Source organism: Xenopus laevis, chromosome 8L, assembly GCF_017654675.1.
Source record: "Xenopus laevis strain J_2021 chromosome 8L, Xenopus_laevis_v10.1, whole genome shotgun sequence".
NCBI lineage: Eukaryota > Metazoa > Chordata > Amphibia > Anura > Pipidae > Xenopus > Xenopus laevis.
In genome coordinates this window covers 38,088,678-38,105,302 of record NC_054385.1, presented here as the reverse complement: position 1 = coordinate 38,105,302, position 16,625 = coordinate 38,088,678, and the positions used below count along the sequence as shown (strand labels likewise).

The 16,625-nt window shown below is 41.1% G+C and overlaps 1 protein-coding gene across 1 annotated transcript; it reads left to right on the top strand.

Annotated features, from left to right (window-relative positions):
• The first annotated feature begins 7,833 nt into the window (after window positions 1-7,833).
• LOC121397022 (protein kinase C delta type-like) lies at window positions 7,834-16,364 on the top strand. The gene is made up of 9 exons (XM_041572718.1): window positions 7,834-8,496; window positions 9,567-9,679; window positions 9,987-10,136; window positions 10,399-10,490; window positions 11,828-11,890; window positions 12,078-12,216; window positions 13,498-13,680; window positions 13,991-14,119; window positions 14,328-16,364. Exons 3-9 carry the CDS (start codon window positions 9,990-9,992, stop codon window positions 14,451-14,453), a joined length of 879 nt encoding a protein of 292 aa, XP_041428652.1. The 5' UTR covers window positions 7,834-8,496; window positions 9,567-9,679; window positions 9,987-9,989; the 3' UTR covers window positions 14,454-16,364.
• The last annotated feature ends 261 nt before the right edge of the window (window positions 16,365-16,625 follow it).

Genomic DNA, 16,625 nt, shown 5'->3' with positions numbered 1-16,625 from the left:
TCAAAAATACTTTTAAAGTGAGGGAAAGGGGTGTGCACACATGCTCCACCTTCTCATTGTAGGGACACCATTAGGGTGTTATATAGACATATCAATCTAATATAATCCAAACTTCTTAAAATAGTGGTGACATTTAATCCAATAATAAAATAAATTATCCAAAAAAGAATCCAGAAAAATATTCCAAAAAGAGTCCATAATTATTCAAAGATATGCAGACTTGGTAATGTGAAAAATAACTAAATTATATGATTACAAGACATAAGATATGCATGTTAACCTGATCTAGCATACCTGAAACGACCATGTGACAAACTCTGTATACCGCACTCAGACACCGTATGATATGCAGGATGTGTTGTCAGCACTCAGGGTGTTCTATACAGATCCTCAGTAACCTTAAATGAAAATAAGAATTGTCATTAAGTTAAAAACATAAGATATATAACATGATATATGTAACATTAATGTATGCTTATACAGGATCTACATAATTTCCTAAAAAATAAATGAGGCCCGAGTGCATTCTCTGTTCAAACCATGGGGGAAAATTGTGTCCAATTTATGGATCCACAAAATTTGAGCTGACTGATGGAGTGTTGAGCCGCATGAAAGTGTGTCTGCGTATTGTGGATTTATGTTTAGAAATATGATATTTCTAAAAATACGTATTTATTTTGTGGCCCCACCCACATACAGTAAGCAGCAAGGGCATTTCAGCAAATATACCACATATGATGACTCACAGGTGAAATACTTCTTTATTGTATAGTTGTTCCCCCGGTGTGGGTGATAAAAACAACTACCCTTTATGACAGAGTTGCATTGTACACAATAAAGGTACCTGTTAAAATGACAGTATATTCGTATGACAGGATTGCAAAATATGAAAACATATCTGCTAGCTGTGTTATACTTACTCACAAAAGCTAGCCTTTTTGGGATTCCCTTCTAGTAGGAGATAATGGATCCCTCCTGCTTTTATCCTGCACTTTTCTCTGATTTATATTCAGTACATCACGGGGATAGCCTCTGTCATCTCCACAGCTTCTTTATCAAAACCATTCTTATCACTAACTATACTTTCAGCCTTGTATACTGGGTCAAGGGCATAGAGTCCCTCAGTGGTTTAGGATGAAAACTAGTATTCTATTTTTGTCAGTCATTTTCCTGAATACATCAGTTTTTAGTTTAGTACCCACTTTAGTACCCACTTAGTCAGTTGGATATCAAGAAAGTGTATAGTGTTCTCATCAAATGTGTTTGTGAATTTTAACATCTCCTCCATATTATTGAGGAACATTTGAAATTCAGTTAGAGTATCTTGTGTCCCATCCCATAGGACCAATAGATCATCTATGTAGCGCATGTATAGTGCACAGTGCTCCTGAAAAGTTGGATTCTCATATAGCATGGTCTCCTCCAAAAATGCCATATACAAGGTGGCATAGGTAGGAGCAACATTACTACCCATGGCAGTTCCCCTTTGTTGGATATATTAGCAGTCACCAAATAGGAAATAATGTTGATGTAACACAGTCTCAAGTACATTTAACAGGAACTTTTTTTTGTGGCGAGGTATATTGAGTCCTATCCAGATGGTAATGCAAAGCTTGGAGACCAGATTCATGTGAGATAGATGTTTGCAAGTTACTCACATCAAAACTTGTTAACAAAATGTCATGTTCAGGGAGGTGTATTGTCTCAAGGATAGTAAGTAAATATTTTTGTGTGGTATCTTTCACAATGACTTAGTATTGTGTACCAGGGGTTGCCTTATTGTGGGATATGGGCTGAATAAATTCTTCATTAAGCACTATTGCAAGTTATACAGTGTGCTGCTGGTAGTTTCTTCAATGCATTGATGTGACTGTAACGTCTCACCCTGGTGGTCTAGTGGGGGGACGGCAGGGACGCCCGCCGCCCCCTCGGCGGGGACGCCCGCCGCGCTGTTCTTTCCCCTGTGCTGGCTCTCTCCTAGTGCCCGTGCGCGCATGCGCACTTCCGGATTTAAAGGCGCATGCGCACTGACGTAATGACGTCAGCACGCAATGGCGCCAAATTCAGAAGTCTTAAAGGGGCATTCCCTCAGTTTGTCATTGCCCGTGATAGGATTTGTTCCTGGTGCTATTAGCTGTTGCTATTCTGTTTGAATCTGATCCTGAATATCTGTTTTGACCCTTGCCTGCCTGTTTGACTATTCTGATCTCTGGAACCTGACCCTTGCCTGAAACCGACCTTGACTCTGCTTTATCCTCCTGTTTGACGTTCTGGTTTGACCTCTGCCTGTTATTCGACTCCGATTCTGCCTCAACCTATCTGATTGATTACCTGGTTTTGACCCTTTGCCTTCCTGACGATTCTGATATCCGCCTGCCTCGATCCAGCCTGTCTGACCATCCGCTTGCCTTGACCTTTTGTACCGTGACCTCGGCCTAGAGACTCTGCTAAACAGCCGTGCCCCTTCGCCAACCAGAACATCTCGCCTTGCACCCCTCGTTAAGTCCAGGTGGCACCCAAGTAAGCTGAGGGCTCCTCCCGAAGCCCAACAGTGGTCACACTACTGGTGAAGCCGAGACCAGGGTGCTTGGCATTTGTTCTGGTATGGGGTGCCGGCCGTGACATTATCACGGGCCATGGAGGACGAAAGTCTAGACGGTGCTTCTGCTGCTGCTTCCGTTTCACCTCCTCCAACTACCACCGAAGTGCTCCTTACTGCCCTGCTACAGCGCATGGAGGACCATGAGCAGAAGCAAAACTATTTGCTTCAGAGGTTTCACAATCTGACCCGCAAGCTTGAAACTACGCAGCAGCCAATCAGACCAGATGTCTCTTCCCCTGTGGGTTCTTCTGCTGTGTGGGGTGATTCTGCTAGACCCCAGGAACCCAAAATTGCCTTTCCTGATAAGTTCAATGGGGATAGAGCACAATTTTTTGTCTTTAAAGAGGCATGTAAATTATACCTTGGTTTCTTCCCTCACTCGTTTCCAACAGGTGAGGAGAAAGTAAGGTTCGTCATGACAGGGTCTACATTATACTAAATGTTAACTTTAAAGGGGCAGTATATATTTTTTTCAATGTTAGTTTAACGAATAGGGCTTGTGCTGACCAGACTATGAGCCTATGGTTTAATTAGGAAATATCTGATTTTTTTTAGTCCTTGCACTAAATATGGCAAAATCACATTCTACTTTCTGGCTCATACAAAACAAATCAGCAGTTCACTGAGAAGCCCTCTGTCACATCTTACAGCCCAACAAGCTGCAGCTGGTGGAATGGAGTTTGTTTATACAGGGGGCTCCCCAGATGATTTATTTGGTTTGTGCAGATTGGAAACTATAAAGTAAATATACTTCATAGAGTTACTTGGTCATCTATCCAATAGAAAAACCTCCCTTCAGTTTCAGGCTACCAAGATAATGCTGTAACTCTTGCACAGCTTTATGAAGCAGTAACTTTAGTAATTCAGAGGATTTTGTTTAGCTAGATCACAGAGTCTTTACATCCCGCTCTGTCAAACCACAAATCTGCAAGAAATAAATTTTCAAACAATGCAGACAAGACACAGGAGCAGAATACAGATCTTCAGGGGCGTTTCAGCCATGAGGCAAGGTGAGTACCTTGCCTCAGGTGGCAGCTCCGCAGCCGTTACCAGGGGTGGCAAAAAGCCGCTCCTGGTAACTTAAAGAAACGAATTTCCAGTTCTTAAACCGGAAATTCGCCTTTTCTAGTGCAGAGAGTGCAATTTCGCTCTCTGCGCTATCAATGCAGCCTGCACTGAACCCCCTGTCGGCTATTAAGGTAAGCATGACGGGCGGCATGAGGGCGGAATTGCGAACGCCGCCTCAGGCGTCATTGCTTACCGAAATGCCCCTGCAGATCTTATGTCTCAGCATCAGCAGTACCTTAAAGGAGAAGGAAAGGTTAAAACTAAGTAAGCCTTATCAGAAAGGTCCACCTAAATATACCAGTAAACCCTCAAAGTAATGCTGCTCTGAGTCCCCTGTCAAAAGAAACACTGCATTTCTTTCCTTCTATTGTGTACACATGGGCTTCTGTATCAGACTTCCTGCCTTCAGCTTAAACCTCATTGCCCTGGGCAAGAGCATGCTCAGTTTGTTACTCTTCCTTCCCCTCCCTTCTCTACTGTAATCTGAGCCCAGAGCAGGGAGAGACTCAGGCAGGAAGTGATGTCACACCATGTTAATACTGCAGCTCCTATCCTAAACAAACAGAGAGTTTCTAGAGCTTTTTACTCAGGTATGGTAAAACATTCTACAGAATAAATATAGCATTCTAGCTTGTACTATTGCAGCTAATCTATTGGCAATAAAATGCCCCTGTAGCTTTCCTTCTCCTTTAATCCTTCTTTTTGCATTCCCGAATGCTGATTGTAATTGTCTTGTCACGAGCCATATACAAGGATTTCTTCATTATAGATCTAAAAATGATAAAGAAACTTAAAATTGCATGCACAGCATATGTAAAGAGTTATGCCATCTAATGCAAATAGATTCATTGTAACCTTTAAACTCCCCTCCAAGTAAGAGATTTTTTAAATTGAACGCCCAATGTCTAACCTAATTTATAAAATACATTGCAACGAAATGAAGAGGTTGCAGAGTTCTCATCTAAATGTAATCTAATGAGAGGAGTTGAGGGTGGAAGACTACACATCACATGTGGCAATTTTTAAGCAGTTTCTGCTGTTGCTCATAAACAACTCCAAGTGTTGGACCCAGTGTGTACATCCATGATGTATATAATACTGCAAGAGTATAACTTAATAAATATAAATTTTATTTACATACCCAGTGGGGCTATTATTCTGGAGACCTAGACAAGTGTGCCATTCATTAAAACTTCATGAGTCATCTTTATTGTCCTGCCTATCTCCCAATTAAGGGTTAGTTCACACGAGGAGATTCGGGGAGATTTTGTCGCCTGGCGACTAATCGCCTCGTCTTCTGAGCGACAATCTTGCCAGGCCACAAAATCTCCCCGAATCTCCTTGTGTGAACTAACCCTAATGCCCATGCAAGCCTTATTCTCTTTATTGCATGGAGGAGCATCAGGGCCGGATTTACATAGTGGGCGCCCCAAGGCCCACTGCCGTTTGTTGCCCCTGTCCCCTCCCCTTTATTCGTGCAAATTTTCATCATCTGGACTGGAGCAATGGTGATTGGCGCATGGGAAATTTAAAAAATTATTGTATCTCAAGCGCATCCCCAGTGTTTTTGAACCAATGTGGGTGTGGTTGGGCAGCATGCCGCCCCCCTAAAATCCTGCCGCCCCCCTAAAATCCTGCCGCCCTAGGCCCGGGCCTAGGTGGCCTTTCCACAAATCCCGGCCTGAGGAGCATATCTGCTTCCAGATTGAGCCAATGTAAAGGATGTAAAGACTAAAGATTTCCTTTGTATTAGTATTATTGTATTATTAGTATTTGTCTTTCACAGTCATAGTTAAGTAGGGTTGAAAAAATACCAAGTTTAACTCCTCCAAATGAAACCCAGTGCACAAGCATAAAGACCCACACATAAACTATATATTCTATACAAATTGTAGATTTTACTATCACAATAGCCTTGGATATTCTGTTTGTCCAAGAAATAATCCAGAAATCATCCAACCCCCTCTTAAAGGCACCAATAGCACCAGCCATCACAACATCTTCCAGCAGGGCATTCTACTGCCTCACTGTCCTCACTGTGAAGAACCACCTATGCTGCTTCAAATGAAAGTTCTTTTCCTCTAGTCTTCCATCCCTGTGACCAGTTTAGTTGCCTGCCTCTGCACTTTGTCCAGCTCTTTAATATCCTTATTAAGGATTGGAGGCCAACACTTCACTACATACTCAAGGTGAGGCCTTAGAAGGAACCTATAAAGTAAGTTGTAGGCAACTTATATATATTATGTACAAGATTTAACTATAGCCCTATTTCTTAGCCTTGTGTCAACTCCCAGAATTCTTCAACACAGCATGATGGTATTGTAATTCAGCCAACTGGGAACCCTGAAAATTAAGAAACACATAACCCCCTGCATTTGTGTTTGAATTCCTGTTGTCTGCTACAAGGTGCCTATGACAGAAAGATGATTTTGTACTTTTCACAACAATTTCACCTTATGATATATAGAATTTTGGAATTTATTGCAATGGTAAAAGTTTGCATTAGTCTTGTGTTCAACTGTTTAACTGCCACACAACAGTGACAGTTACAGGAAGTAGAGCAGAGGATAGTGGACCAGTCAACAGTTGGTTGGAGAGAGGGGAGCAGCTAGCGACAGACTAGAGATAGTGAAGGAGCAAAAAGTGACAAGAGGTGAGTTTAGTGAGTGTTGGGGGAGAGTTTTGCATCTGAAAGTGGAGAGAAGGAGGACTAGAGGAGAGGAAGAGAGGATAGAAGGAGGACTAGAGGAGATAAGGAGGAAGAGAGGAGTTAAGGAGGACTAGAGGAGTGAAGGGGGAAGAGAGGAGTTAAGGAGGACTAGTGGAGAGGAGAAGAGGAGAGAAGGAGGACTAGAGGAGAGAAGGAGGAAGAGAGGGGTCAAAAAGGACTAGAGGAGAGAAGAAGGAATAGAGGAGAGAAGGAGGAAGAGAGGAGTTAAGAAGTACTACAGGTTAGGAGGACTAGAGGAGAGGAGAGAAGGAAGAAAAGAGGAGTGGAGGACTAGTGAAGAGAAAGAGGAAGAGAGGAATTAAGGAGGACTAGAGGTGAGACGGAGGAAAAGAGGAGTTAAGGAGGACTAGTGGAGAGAAGGAGAGAAACTTGGGATTTATTGCAAATAGTAACGTTTTGCATTAGTCTTGTGTTCAACTGTCAAGTTTAACTGACACACAGTGACAGTTACAGGCACCAGAGCAGCTTGTGACAGACTAGAGATAGTGGAGGAGCAAAACCGACTAGAGAAGAGTTTAGTGAGTGTTGGGAGGAGAATTTGGATCTGAAAGAGGAGAGAAGGAGGAAGAAAGGACTTAGGAAGGACTAGAGGAGAGAAGGAGGAAGAGAGGAGAGAAGGAGGACTAGAGGTGAGAAGGAGGAAGAGAGGAGTTAAGGAGGTCTAGAGGAGAGAAGGAGGAAAAGAGGTGTTAAGGAGGACTACAGGAGATAAGGAGGAAGAAAGGAGTTAAGGAGGACTAGAGGAGAGAAGGAGGAAGAGAGGTGTTAAGGAGGACTAGAGGAGATAAGGAGGAAGAGAGGAGTTAAGGAGGACTAGAAGAGAGAAGCAGGACTAGAGGAGGGCAGAAAAGCCAAAATGAAGCCTAAGTGCTTCCAAAAAAATGATCGCGGATCAGGAGCTTGGAGGAAAATGAAAAGGAGTCGTGAGGATGATAAGGAAAAATCAGATGAGAGAAGGATGAGCAAAAAAGCTAAAAAATCAGAGAAGAACTTTGAAAAGAATAAAAACATGGGAGAAGAGAGCAGGAAGGAGATCAAAGAGCCAGAAGAAAAGAAGAAGTTTCAGCAGAAAAGATCTAGGAGCCCAGAGAGCAGCACAGGTAAGGAGAATCAGCAATCCGTTTTGTTCAGTCTACTACCAAATTGAAAATTAAAGCTAAAATCTGTTCCCCTGTGCTTTGGATATATACAGTACCTAGATAGCACACAAGGTAAAGACAAAAAGAATCCAAAAATGAATATATAGTACTGGGGTATAAATGATTTTTCAATGCCAATTAATAATCTTTCCACAGTTTTCAATATTTGGATTTGTGTTTAGTTTTAATCAGACCAGGGGTGTCCAAACTTTTTGCAACGAGGGCCAGATTTGGTGAGGTGAAAATGTGCGGGGGCCGACCATTCAGCTTGTCAACGATATCGAGGTAGCCAACTAGTGATTTAGGCTGGAGGGAGATTGAGTTTTCCTGTCATAGTCAAGAGAAACTCTGCGTCTGACTATAATGCAGCGCGTGTATAAATGATATTGTCACATGTATATTTGTATAACTCTGTAGGGAAGAGTCACACATTCCCTGCCCTAAAGTACTGGCATTCACTCTCTCTCTCTGCCCTCACACAGCGCCATATTTGTTTCTCTCCCTCTGATCCACTTTGTACTGACAGATCCTATGTCCCCTGCACTGGACTCACAGCTTCCCCTTGTGTCCATGGCAGGAGTGTCATGTCAGCCTTGAGCACAGAGGGTTAAGAGGGGAAGGGCTGAGGAGGGAAGACTAAGTGACAAGGGCTGAGAAGGGAGGGGCTAAGGAGGGAGGACCCAGCGACTCCTCCTTCCTCTCTGTCCAGGTCCCCTATGTGTGGACGCCCATGTGGGAGGACCCAAGTCAGGGAAGCTGGTTTTGGGAGGTGGACTCAGCCAGGCTCACTGCTTCCTCAGAGGGAGGGGAGTCGGCTTCCTCACTAGCTGCTCTCTACCGGCTACTGCACGATGCTCTGAAAGGCAGGGGCGACAGCAGCTCGTCATTACCTGCTGCCAATAAAAAATGGATTTGGACACCCCTGAATCAGACAGAGAGTGATAGATAAATAACAGGTCATGTTTTGTTGCAATAATCTGCTGTTTTGGTCCTTTGAATACTTTTTCTCTTATGTTTGCTAATGTATTGACTTTTGCAGTCATTGTTCTACTGCTACACGTTTAAATGTGTATGCTTACAACTTCAATAAAAACAACTAAAAAAGAATAGGATACTGTACTGATAAAAGCTTCCATTGATTGCTTTCTGTGTAATGTATATACTTTGTGCCCATGAACAAAGGCTTTTTATCTGCCAGTTCTGTTGATACCTTAGCCCGTGTCCATTATTTAGAGGCTTGTTTCTTAACCTTTAGTCCCTACATATTGTATAACTTCCATAATGTTTTAACCATTGGCTGTATGATGAAGCATGCTGGGAGTTGTAGTCCAGTAACATCAGGGTTGAGAAACAAGGCTGCAGGCTCTAGTGCATATGTCAGTTGGGATAAACCATTGAAATTGTCCTGTGTGTGGGGGGAGCACTAGTTACTGGTCAGGAAAAATATTGGAGCAGGTAATAAGGATCTACAGGGGCAATGTGTAATTCTTTCTTTTCAATTTTTCTTTTTCAAAATAACCAATTAACCCCGCAGACTTTTTGACAGAAAAATGGGCTGTTGGATTCTCCCAATGGCTCTAGAAATCTCACTGTGATTGGATAACGAGAGATCATTATTTCCAGCTCAGGGAAGGGTCTCTATAGCAATGATAAGGGATACACTGGCTGAAGACCAGATCATACTGTCACATCATATTGAGAAAAGTCTGGGTACCTCATTAGCAATCCCTGTGTCAGAGATAGCCAGCTCCCCTATTTTAGCTCCTTTATCAACTATTCCTATTGCCTTGTATAGTACTGACATATTCCCTTTGTAAGTTGTGAGAGGTTCTTATTTTCCCCCAAAATTCATGACAAACTGCCTTATATAAATGAGATATTGAAGATAATTGCCAATACAGTATAATTTAATACAATTTTATAGAAAATATAAAGACTAAAATCCTAATGCTTATCAGGGTTTATTTCCCCTATAAGAGACATTGTATTTGCAGTGAGAGTTATTAATGTGATTTCTTCCCAACAGGAGAAGGAAGCAGCAGAAAGAAGAAACCCTGTGTTCCAGCCACAAGACCTGCCTCAATTAACATCGACTGCTTCAGATTCCACTCTGAGCTTGGACGAGGGGCCTTTGCCAAGGCAAGTAATGGGTTTCCTTAGTGGAATTCTCAGGACCTTTGTTTCTGTATAGGGACCATAGGGCCAATGCCTAAGGTGGCAGCTTGAGGGCACATATAAAGATTTTTTTTTTCTTTTTGTTTTTTAGAGCCCCTCAGCCAAGTTGATAATTGGAAATATAACTATAAATAAAATGTCAAAACTTTTATCTCCACATAAAATAAATTCATATAGATCAGTTATACTGTACTACAAAGCTCTAGGTTGTCTCTGGAAATGTCCCATCAAGAGACCATGTAATATTTACTCTCCCCTCTGCCTTTCTCAGGTCATGATGGCTACTTGGACCAGCAGGAAACAACGCGTAGCCATGAAGGTCTCAGAGAAGACACCAGAGACTGAGATGGAAGTCCGCGTGCTAAAGGTTGCTAAGGGCAGCCCTTTCCTTTGTCACGCCTATGGGGCCTTTCAATCAAAGGTAACATTTAATAACCCTCATGTACCAAAGGTACACCCAACTGCAGGAGTGCCATGGGCTGCTAAATTGAAACCCTTGGAAATTCATATACTATAATGTGTTCAAGGGTCTTTTAGTGCTACTGCATTTTGTACTCTGTACCAGACGCCCCATTCTTGGCGTTTCATGGCACAAATCTAATTGGGTGCTACCTACATTGTGTTGTTCAGTTGTTTTCTATCAATTCATGTGTTTCACTCTCATTGTTTGCCTCCCTGACCAGAACCATGCCTATATCATCCTGGAGTACATCAGAGGGGGTACACTTATGGCTGCGATGAGGAAGACAGGACACCTGAAGGAAGACACCATCGCGTAAGTAATATATCACTTGAAAAGGAGAATAGGGAGTAACAGACAGACAGAATTGTCATTAAGGCTTGGAAAGGCTTAATTAACAGGAGAAGCATAGAGTAGCAGCAGACCCAAAACTTGTTCTGGGCCACACAGTCTTCTGTTTATGCCTGTGATGATTCAGTATCCTTATAGTAAAAGAATCATAATAAATAATATATATAGTGACTAAAAAAATGCTTTTTGTTTTTTCCCCTTTAAAGGAGAACAAAAGTTAAAAAAAAAACAAAAAACTCTTATTAGAAAGGCTTCCTTTTGTATGACATACAGGCAGGGCTGGACTGAGAAATTAAAATAGGCCCTGGCATTTCAGGTATACAGAGGCCCAAACAGTCCACACCAGCCCACTAAATACTGACTTTCTATGGGACCTTATAGCAGCCCCTCTGGCATTTGCCAGAACCCGCAGATTGCCAGTCCGGGCCTGCTTACAGGACTGACTTATTCCTGTCTTCCTGCTGGCATTCTGTACGAAATGCGCTGCGTGATGATAGCGAGTCCAGGAGTTGGCTGACGTCACCAAAATAGCTCATTGCTTCGGGCAGCCTTGAGCCGCTTTAGGCGTTTTTTGCCTATTGCGCAAGTTTGTAAAAAGAGGATTTCCCCTCAGCAGCAATGACATGCGTCATAATTAATACGCCTCTCTAGCGTTCTGTGCATTCTATTGATGTTTAAGATGATGTGTAGCTCCGGTTAAGGGGAAGGAATTTTCGCACACGCATAAGCGCAAAGGAAGCAGCTTCTTTAGTAACTTTAGTAAGATGTAGGTCGCATAACTACAGATGGGATGTGAATTAGGAATGCTTGAAAAATCATTGGTTAATCACATGTTAATGCAATACAGATTACAGACCTCAGTCAGACAAAACACGTAGCCTTTCCTCCTCTGTTCGCAACACTATCTTATAAGTGGAGCGGGAGTTTAGAACAGCATTGCGTCGCGATGGTAACAGAAGCTCTGACGCTACGCATACAATATAGTGTTGCGAACAGGGGAAGAAGGGGGAGGAAAGGCTACGTGTTTTGTCTGACTGAGGTCTGTAATCAGTATTGCATTTATATGTGATTAACCAACAATTTTTCAAGCATGGGGAAGTCAGTGGGGATCTCAGTTGAGTGGGGAAGCAATGTATAGTCTTAAGAACATGGCGCCCGCTAAGTTATTGAACTATAGATAAGTTTGGAACGTGGGCAGAACTTTTAAAAGGCACAGAGTGAAAATCTAATTCAGGACAGGGGGTAATTGCCAACATTTTGGGTTAGTTTTGTAATTTTGCCTTTCCTTCTCCTTTAATAAGGTTCTACGCAGCAGAGATGATTTGCGGCCTGCAGTTCCTTCATTCCAACGGGATCATCCATCTGTAAGTAAAATGCTCGTCTCTGATTTATCTACAGTGTTTTTATTTATAATTTATGACCTCACTTGTTCAAGGCAAATCTGAGCACTTTATGCAATTGTGCTCTTTACCACCCCATTTTCTATATGTTCACATCTCCCTTTCATTTTCCTAATACCTACTCAACCTGTGTCTAATTTTATTCTTGCAGTGACCTGAAACCAGCTAACATCCTGCTAGACGGAGAAAGCCACATAAAAATAGCTGACTTTGGTCTGGCAATGGACAACATGGTCGGGAACAACACCACCACAGGCCTGGTTGGAACATTCAGATATATGGCACCAGAGGTGAGAAACTAAATTCTGTACAGCACAGTAACAGCAATGGGTATATAGGGCTGTGCCTACAAACTACAAGCAGTTAGGGGTATGAATATATCATAGTTACATAGTTAAATCGGGTTGAAAAAAAAGACAAAGTCCATCAAGTCCAACCCCTCCAAATGAAAACCCAGCATCCATACACACACCCCTCCATACTTTCACACAAATTCTATATACCCATACCTATACTAACTATAGAGTTTAGTATCACAATAGCCTTTGATATTATGTCTGTCCAAGAAATCATCCAAGCCATTCTTAAAGGCATTAACTGAATCAGCCATCACAACATCACCCGGCAGTGCATTCCACAACCTCACTGTCCTGACTGTGAAGAACCCCCTACGTTGCTTCAAATGAAAGTTCTTTTCTTCTAGTCTAAAGGGGTGGCCTCTGGTACGGTGATCCACTTTATGGGTAAAAAGGTCCCCTGCTATTTGTCTATAATGTCCTCTAATGCACTGTAAAGTGTAATCATGTCCCCTCGCAAGCACCTTTTTTCCAGAGAAAACAACCCCAACCTTGACAGTCTACCCTCATAATTTAAGTCTTTCACACCTCTAACCAGTTTAGTTGCACTTAGTCTCTGCACTCTCTCCAGCTCATTTATATCCCTCTTAAGGACTGGAGTCCAAAACTGCACTGCATACTCCAGATGAGGCCTCACCAGGGACCTATAAAGAGGCATAATCATGTTTTCATCCCTTGAGTTAATGCCCTTTTTTATGCAAGACAGAACTTTATTTGCTTTAGTAGCCACAGAATGACACTGCCCAGAATTAGACAACGTGTTATCTACAAAGACCCCTAGATCCTTCTCATTTAAGGAAACTCCCAACACACTGCCATTTAGTGTATAACTTGCATTTATATGATTTTTGCCAAAGTGCATAACCTTGCATTTATCAACATTGAACCTCATTTTCCAGTTTGCTGCCCAGTTTTCCAACTTAGACAAATCACTCTGCAAAGTGGCAGCATCCTGCATGGAACCTATAGTTCTGCACAATTTAGTATCATCTGCAAAAATAGAAACAGTACTTTCAATGCCCACCTCCAGGTCATTAATAAACAAGTTGAAAAGCAAAGGACCTAGTACAGAGCCCTGTGGTACTCCACTAACAACACTGGTCCAATTAGAAAATGTTCCATTTACCACCACTCTTTCTAGATCAGGATGATTCTTATAACTCTGCATTTCATAAAGCTATTTTCTTGTTAAATAATCTGTTCCTTCTTTTGAAGGTGATCCAAGGAGAGGAGTACGGCGCAGCAGCAGATTGGTGGTCTTTGGGTATCGTCATCTACCAAATGGCCACCTCCACATTCCCATTTTGTACCACAAATGGGAAACACCTGTCAGCACTCAAGGACGAGCCCTTTTATCCCAGATGGCTCAGTAAAGAACTGGTGGATCTGCTGCAAGCAGTGAGTATAAGCAATGATACTGTGAAATAATATAAGAGAGACATTTAGCTTAAAGTTATTTTTTTAGAACTCATTCTTGTGCATTTTAAAATATATGTATTCTTAAATTCCATAATGTAAGCCTAAGTGAGTGGGGTCAGTGCAGTAAATGATGTGGCCTCAGTGGAAATGGGCATGCCTAAATGCCACCTCTGTGTGTGGCCCAAAGGAAAAACAACAGGCTGGAATATGGCACATAGAAGATGTTAGAGTCTTTTTATGTATATAAATGTACTTATCTCTGTATGATGTAAATATTTTATTATTTAAGCTATTGAAGAAAGACCAGCATCTTCGCCTTGGCACAACCGGGAACATCAGGAAGCACCCTTTCTTCCATCATATTGACTGGGTGAAACTGGAAAATCGCCAAGTACAACCACCTTTCCAGCTAGCAGTGGTGAGTATGTGACTGATCCAAGCAACAGGGAACTGCTACTTTACTGTTAGTACGAGACTCACTCAAACACCAGAGCCAGAATGGGTTTTCACCAAACCAGTACCATAACCTCATCCCTGATATCAGGGAACAGATGTAATAATTTCTAGAAATTGGGAGGTAAATCTTTGTTAAGTAGAAAACATTTTAAAACATTTTCTTTTTGTAGCGATCAGTTGAGGACTTCTGTGACTCCGATGGAGACTCTCCATTTTTTTCAAGGAATAAGATCAGGAATGGTGGTAACAGAGTCCTAGAGGATTTCTCCTTCCTGGATCCCAGCCTCCAGGAGTAAGTGCCATGTGACATCCAAGGCCTTCAACTACAGTCATCTGCCCCAGTTCCGCTGCTGCGTAGAAACCAACCATCATCATCTGCTGCAACTGTCTAAAATTAACACCCAAGTCTTTTCTGCTGACTTCCAAGGAGGTGACCGATCCATTATATAGATCAGGATTAGTATATATATTTTACATTTTATTGGGTATTGTGGGGACTTAATTTATTATTACTTAATTTAATTCAGTAGGTATGTAGAAGTGTGTATATATATATATATAGAATACATTTTATGAATTGGGTATTGGGTGGATGTAATGTATTATTAGTTGATTTAATTCAGTAGGTATGTAGAAGTATATATATAATAGATTTTATGAATTGGGTATTGGGGGGATGTAATTTATTATTAGTTGATTTAATTCAGTAGGTATGTAGAAGTATATATATATAATACATTTTATGAATTGGGTATTGGGGGGACGTAATTTATTATTACTTGATTTAATTCAGTAGATATGTAGAGTGTATGTTAGAGTTAGGCTAGGATGTTTTTCTCCCTTAACAGGTAATTAAGAAGAAGATAAGGTAAGAGACAGCAGTGAATGGTAATATTGTATTTAACCACCCTAATATTTATAAAAATCTTTTAAACCACATCCCAATTATCCATCACAATCATTTGCACGCAGACATGCTTCCTAAAAACTTTGGACCTCATAATAATAGCATTAAAAGTGTATCCATGTAACAAAAACATGTAGAGTGAGATGAGTATGAGCCATGCACATCATGAAGCCCAAAATCAGATGTCATTGATCTATAAATTCTGGTTCCAACAAGCGCTGCTACTGACACTAAAGATCTAAATAAAATAATATCTATTTAAGATTAAACACTTGCAGTTCATAAAGCAAAGATTAATAGTTATTAAGGTTAATAGGCATAAATAAAATGAAAATTGTCCATATTATTATTCATTTAAAGATATTTCTAAACTTCATGGATAGCTCCCATTTTGTGCCAGTGACTATATGGTTAATTGACTATGCATATGGCTTCATCAATAGACTCCCCTCTGCACAGTTATCTCCGCACCTCCATTATATTTTAAAGCTTTGCAACAGCAAGGTCAGCTTCTAAACCAGGTTTATGTCATTTCCCTATTAGAACCTTGATAGTCAGCTTCCCCAGCTTTAAATCTAAAGGAAAGTATAAATAAAATAGAAAGAAATGTAAAAAAATAAATATAAATTGTACAATCTGTCAGAATTACCAGCAATTCCATTCAGACACCCCTGTTGTTATGCACCTGCCAAATTTTGACTCAAATTCACCCAGCAAGGCCTCCCCATTAAACCAAGTCTTCCCCAGGAACTGCCTCAAAGCACATCACTCTGTCCCTACTTAACAAAAGTATTCCACCTCCTGTCAATTTAAAAAAAAAATCCATTAATTCAGTAAAACAAGCATTATTATTACATTATTACACAGCATTATATCATTATCATTTATTTACATAGCGCCAACAAGTTATGCAGTGCTTTACATTAGATAACTAACAGGGAACAAATAGTAAATAACAAACAATGGTTTACAGAATACAATAGGATTAGAGGGCCCTATTCGCAAGAGTTTACAAACTAAAGAGTTAGGATACAATGACACATAGGAATTTTAGAAAGAAATTTGTGATCTATAATATGACTGACTAATTAAGATACATTGAATAAGCTTCCCTAAGCAGGTGGATCTTTAGGGAGCGTTTGGAAGGAAGGAGAGAGACAACTGGAGGCAGAGAGAGTTCCAGACAAAAGAAAAAGCCAGAGAAAAGTCTTCCAGACGAGAAAGATGAACGAGTCAAGCAGCACAAGAAACAGATTGCAGTAGTCATTATACATAGTTTAAAATGCTTAATTTTACAATAAAGTTAAATCCCCTAACACGTTAAACACTGTGTCTTGTTGCCTTACTAATACTCCATAAGGTATTCCTATACCCTCCAGGTTTAGTGTTGATACCAAAGGGTTATACTTTCATAAGCTAGGTCTTGTAACAAGGGGGGACTTGGAGAGTTGTGGGAGAGGCGATGGTTGGAAAGCTGTCAGATTCAGTACGATAGATTTGGGGCAATTCAGAGATTGGAGGAAGGGCTATTTAGTGAATTAGGCCTCTACTGCATGTGGTA

What these genes read in the sequence shown, in the direction of transcription:
- LOC121397022 (XM_041572718.1), top strand. Translation starts at nt 9,990, where the DNA reads ATGATGGCTACTTGGACCAGCAGGAAACAACGCGTAGCCATGAAGGTC. An exon ending in TCAGATATATGGCACCAGAG is followed by an intron (nt 12,217 to 13,497) that starts GTGAGAAACTAA and finishes CTTCTTTTGAAG; the next exon opens with GTGATCCAAGGAGAGGAGTA. An exon ending in CACCTTTCCAGCTAGCAGTG is followed by an intron (nt 14,120 to 14,327) that starts GTGAGTATGTGA and finishes TTCTTTTTGTAG; the next exon opens with CGATCAGTTGAGGACTTCTG.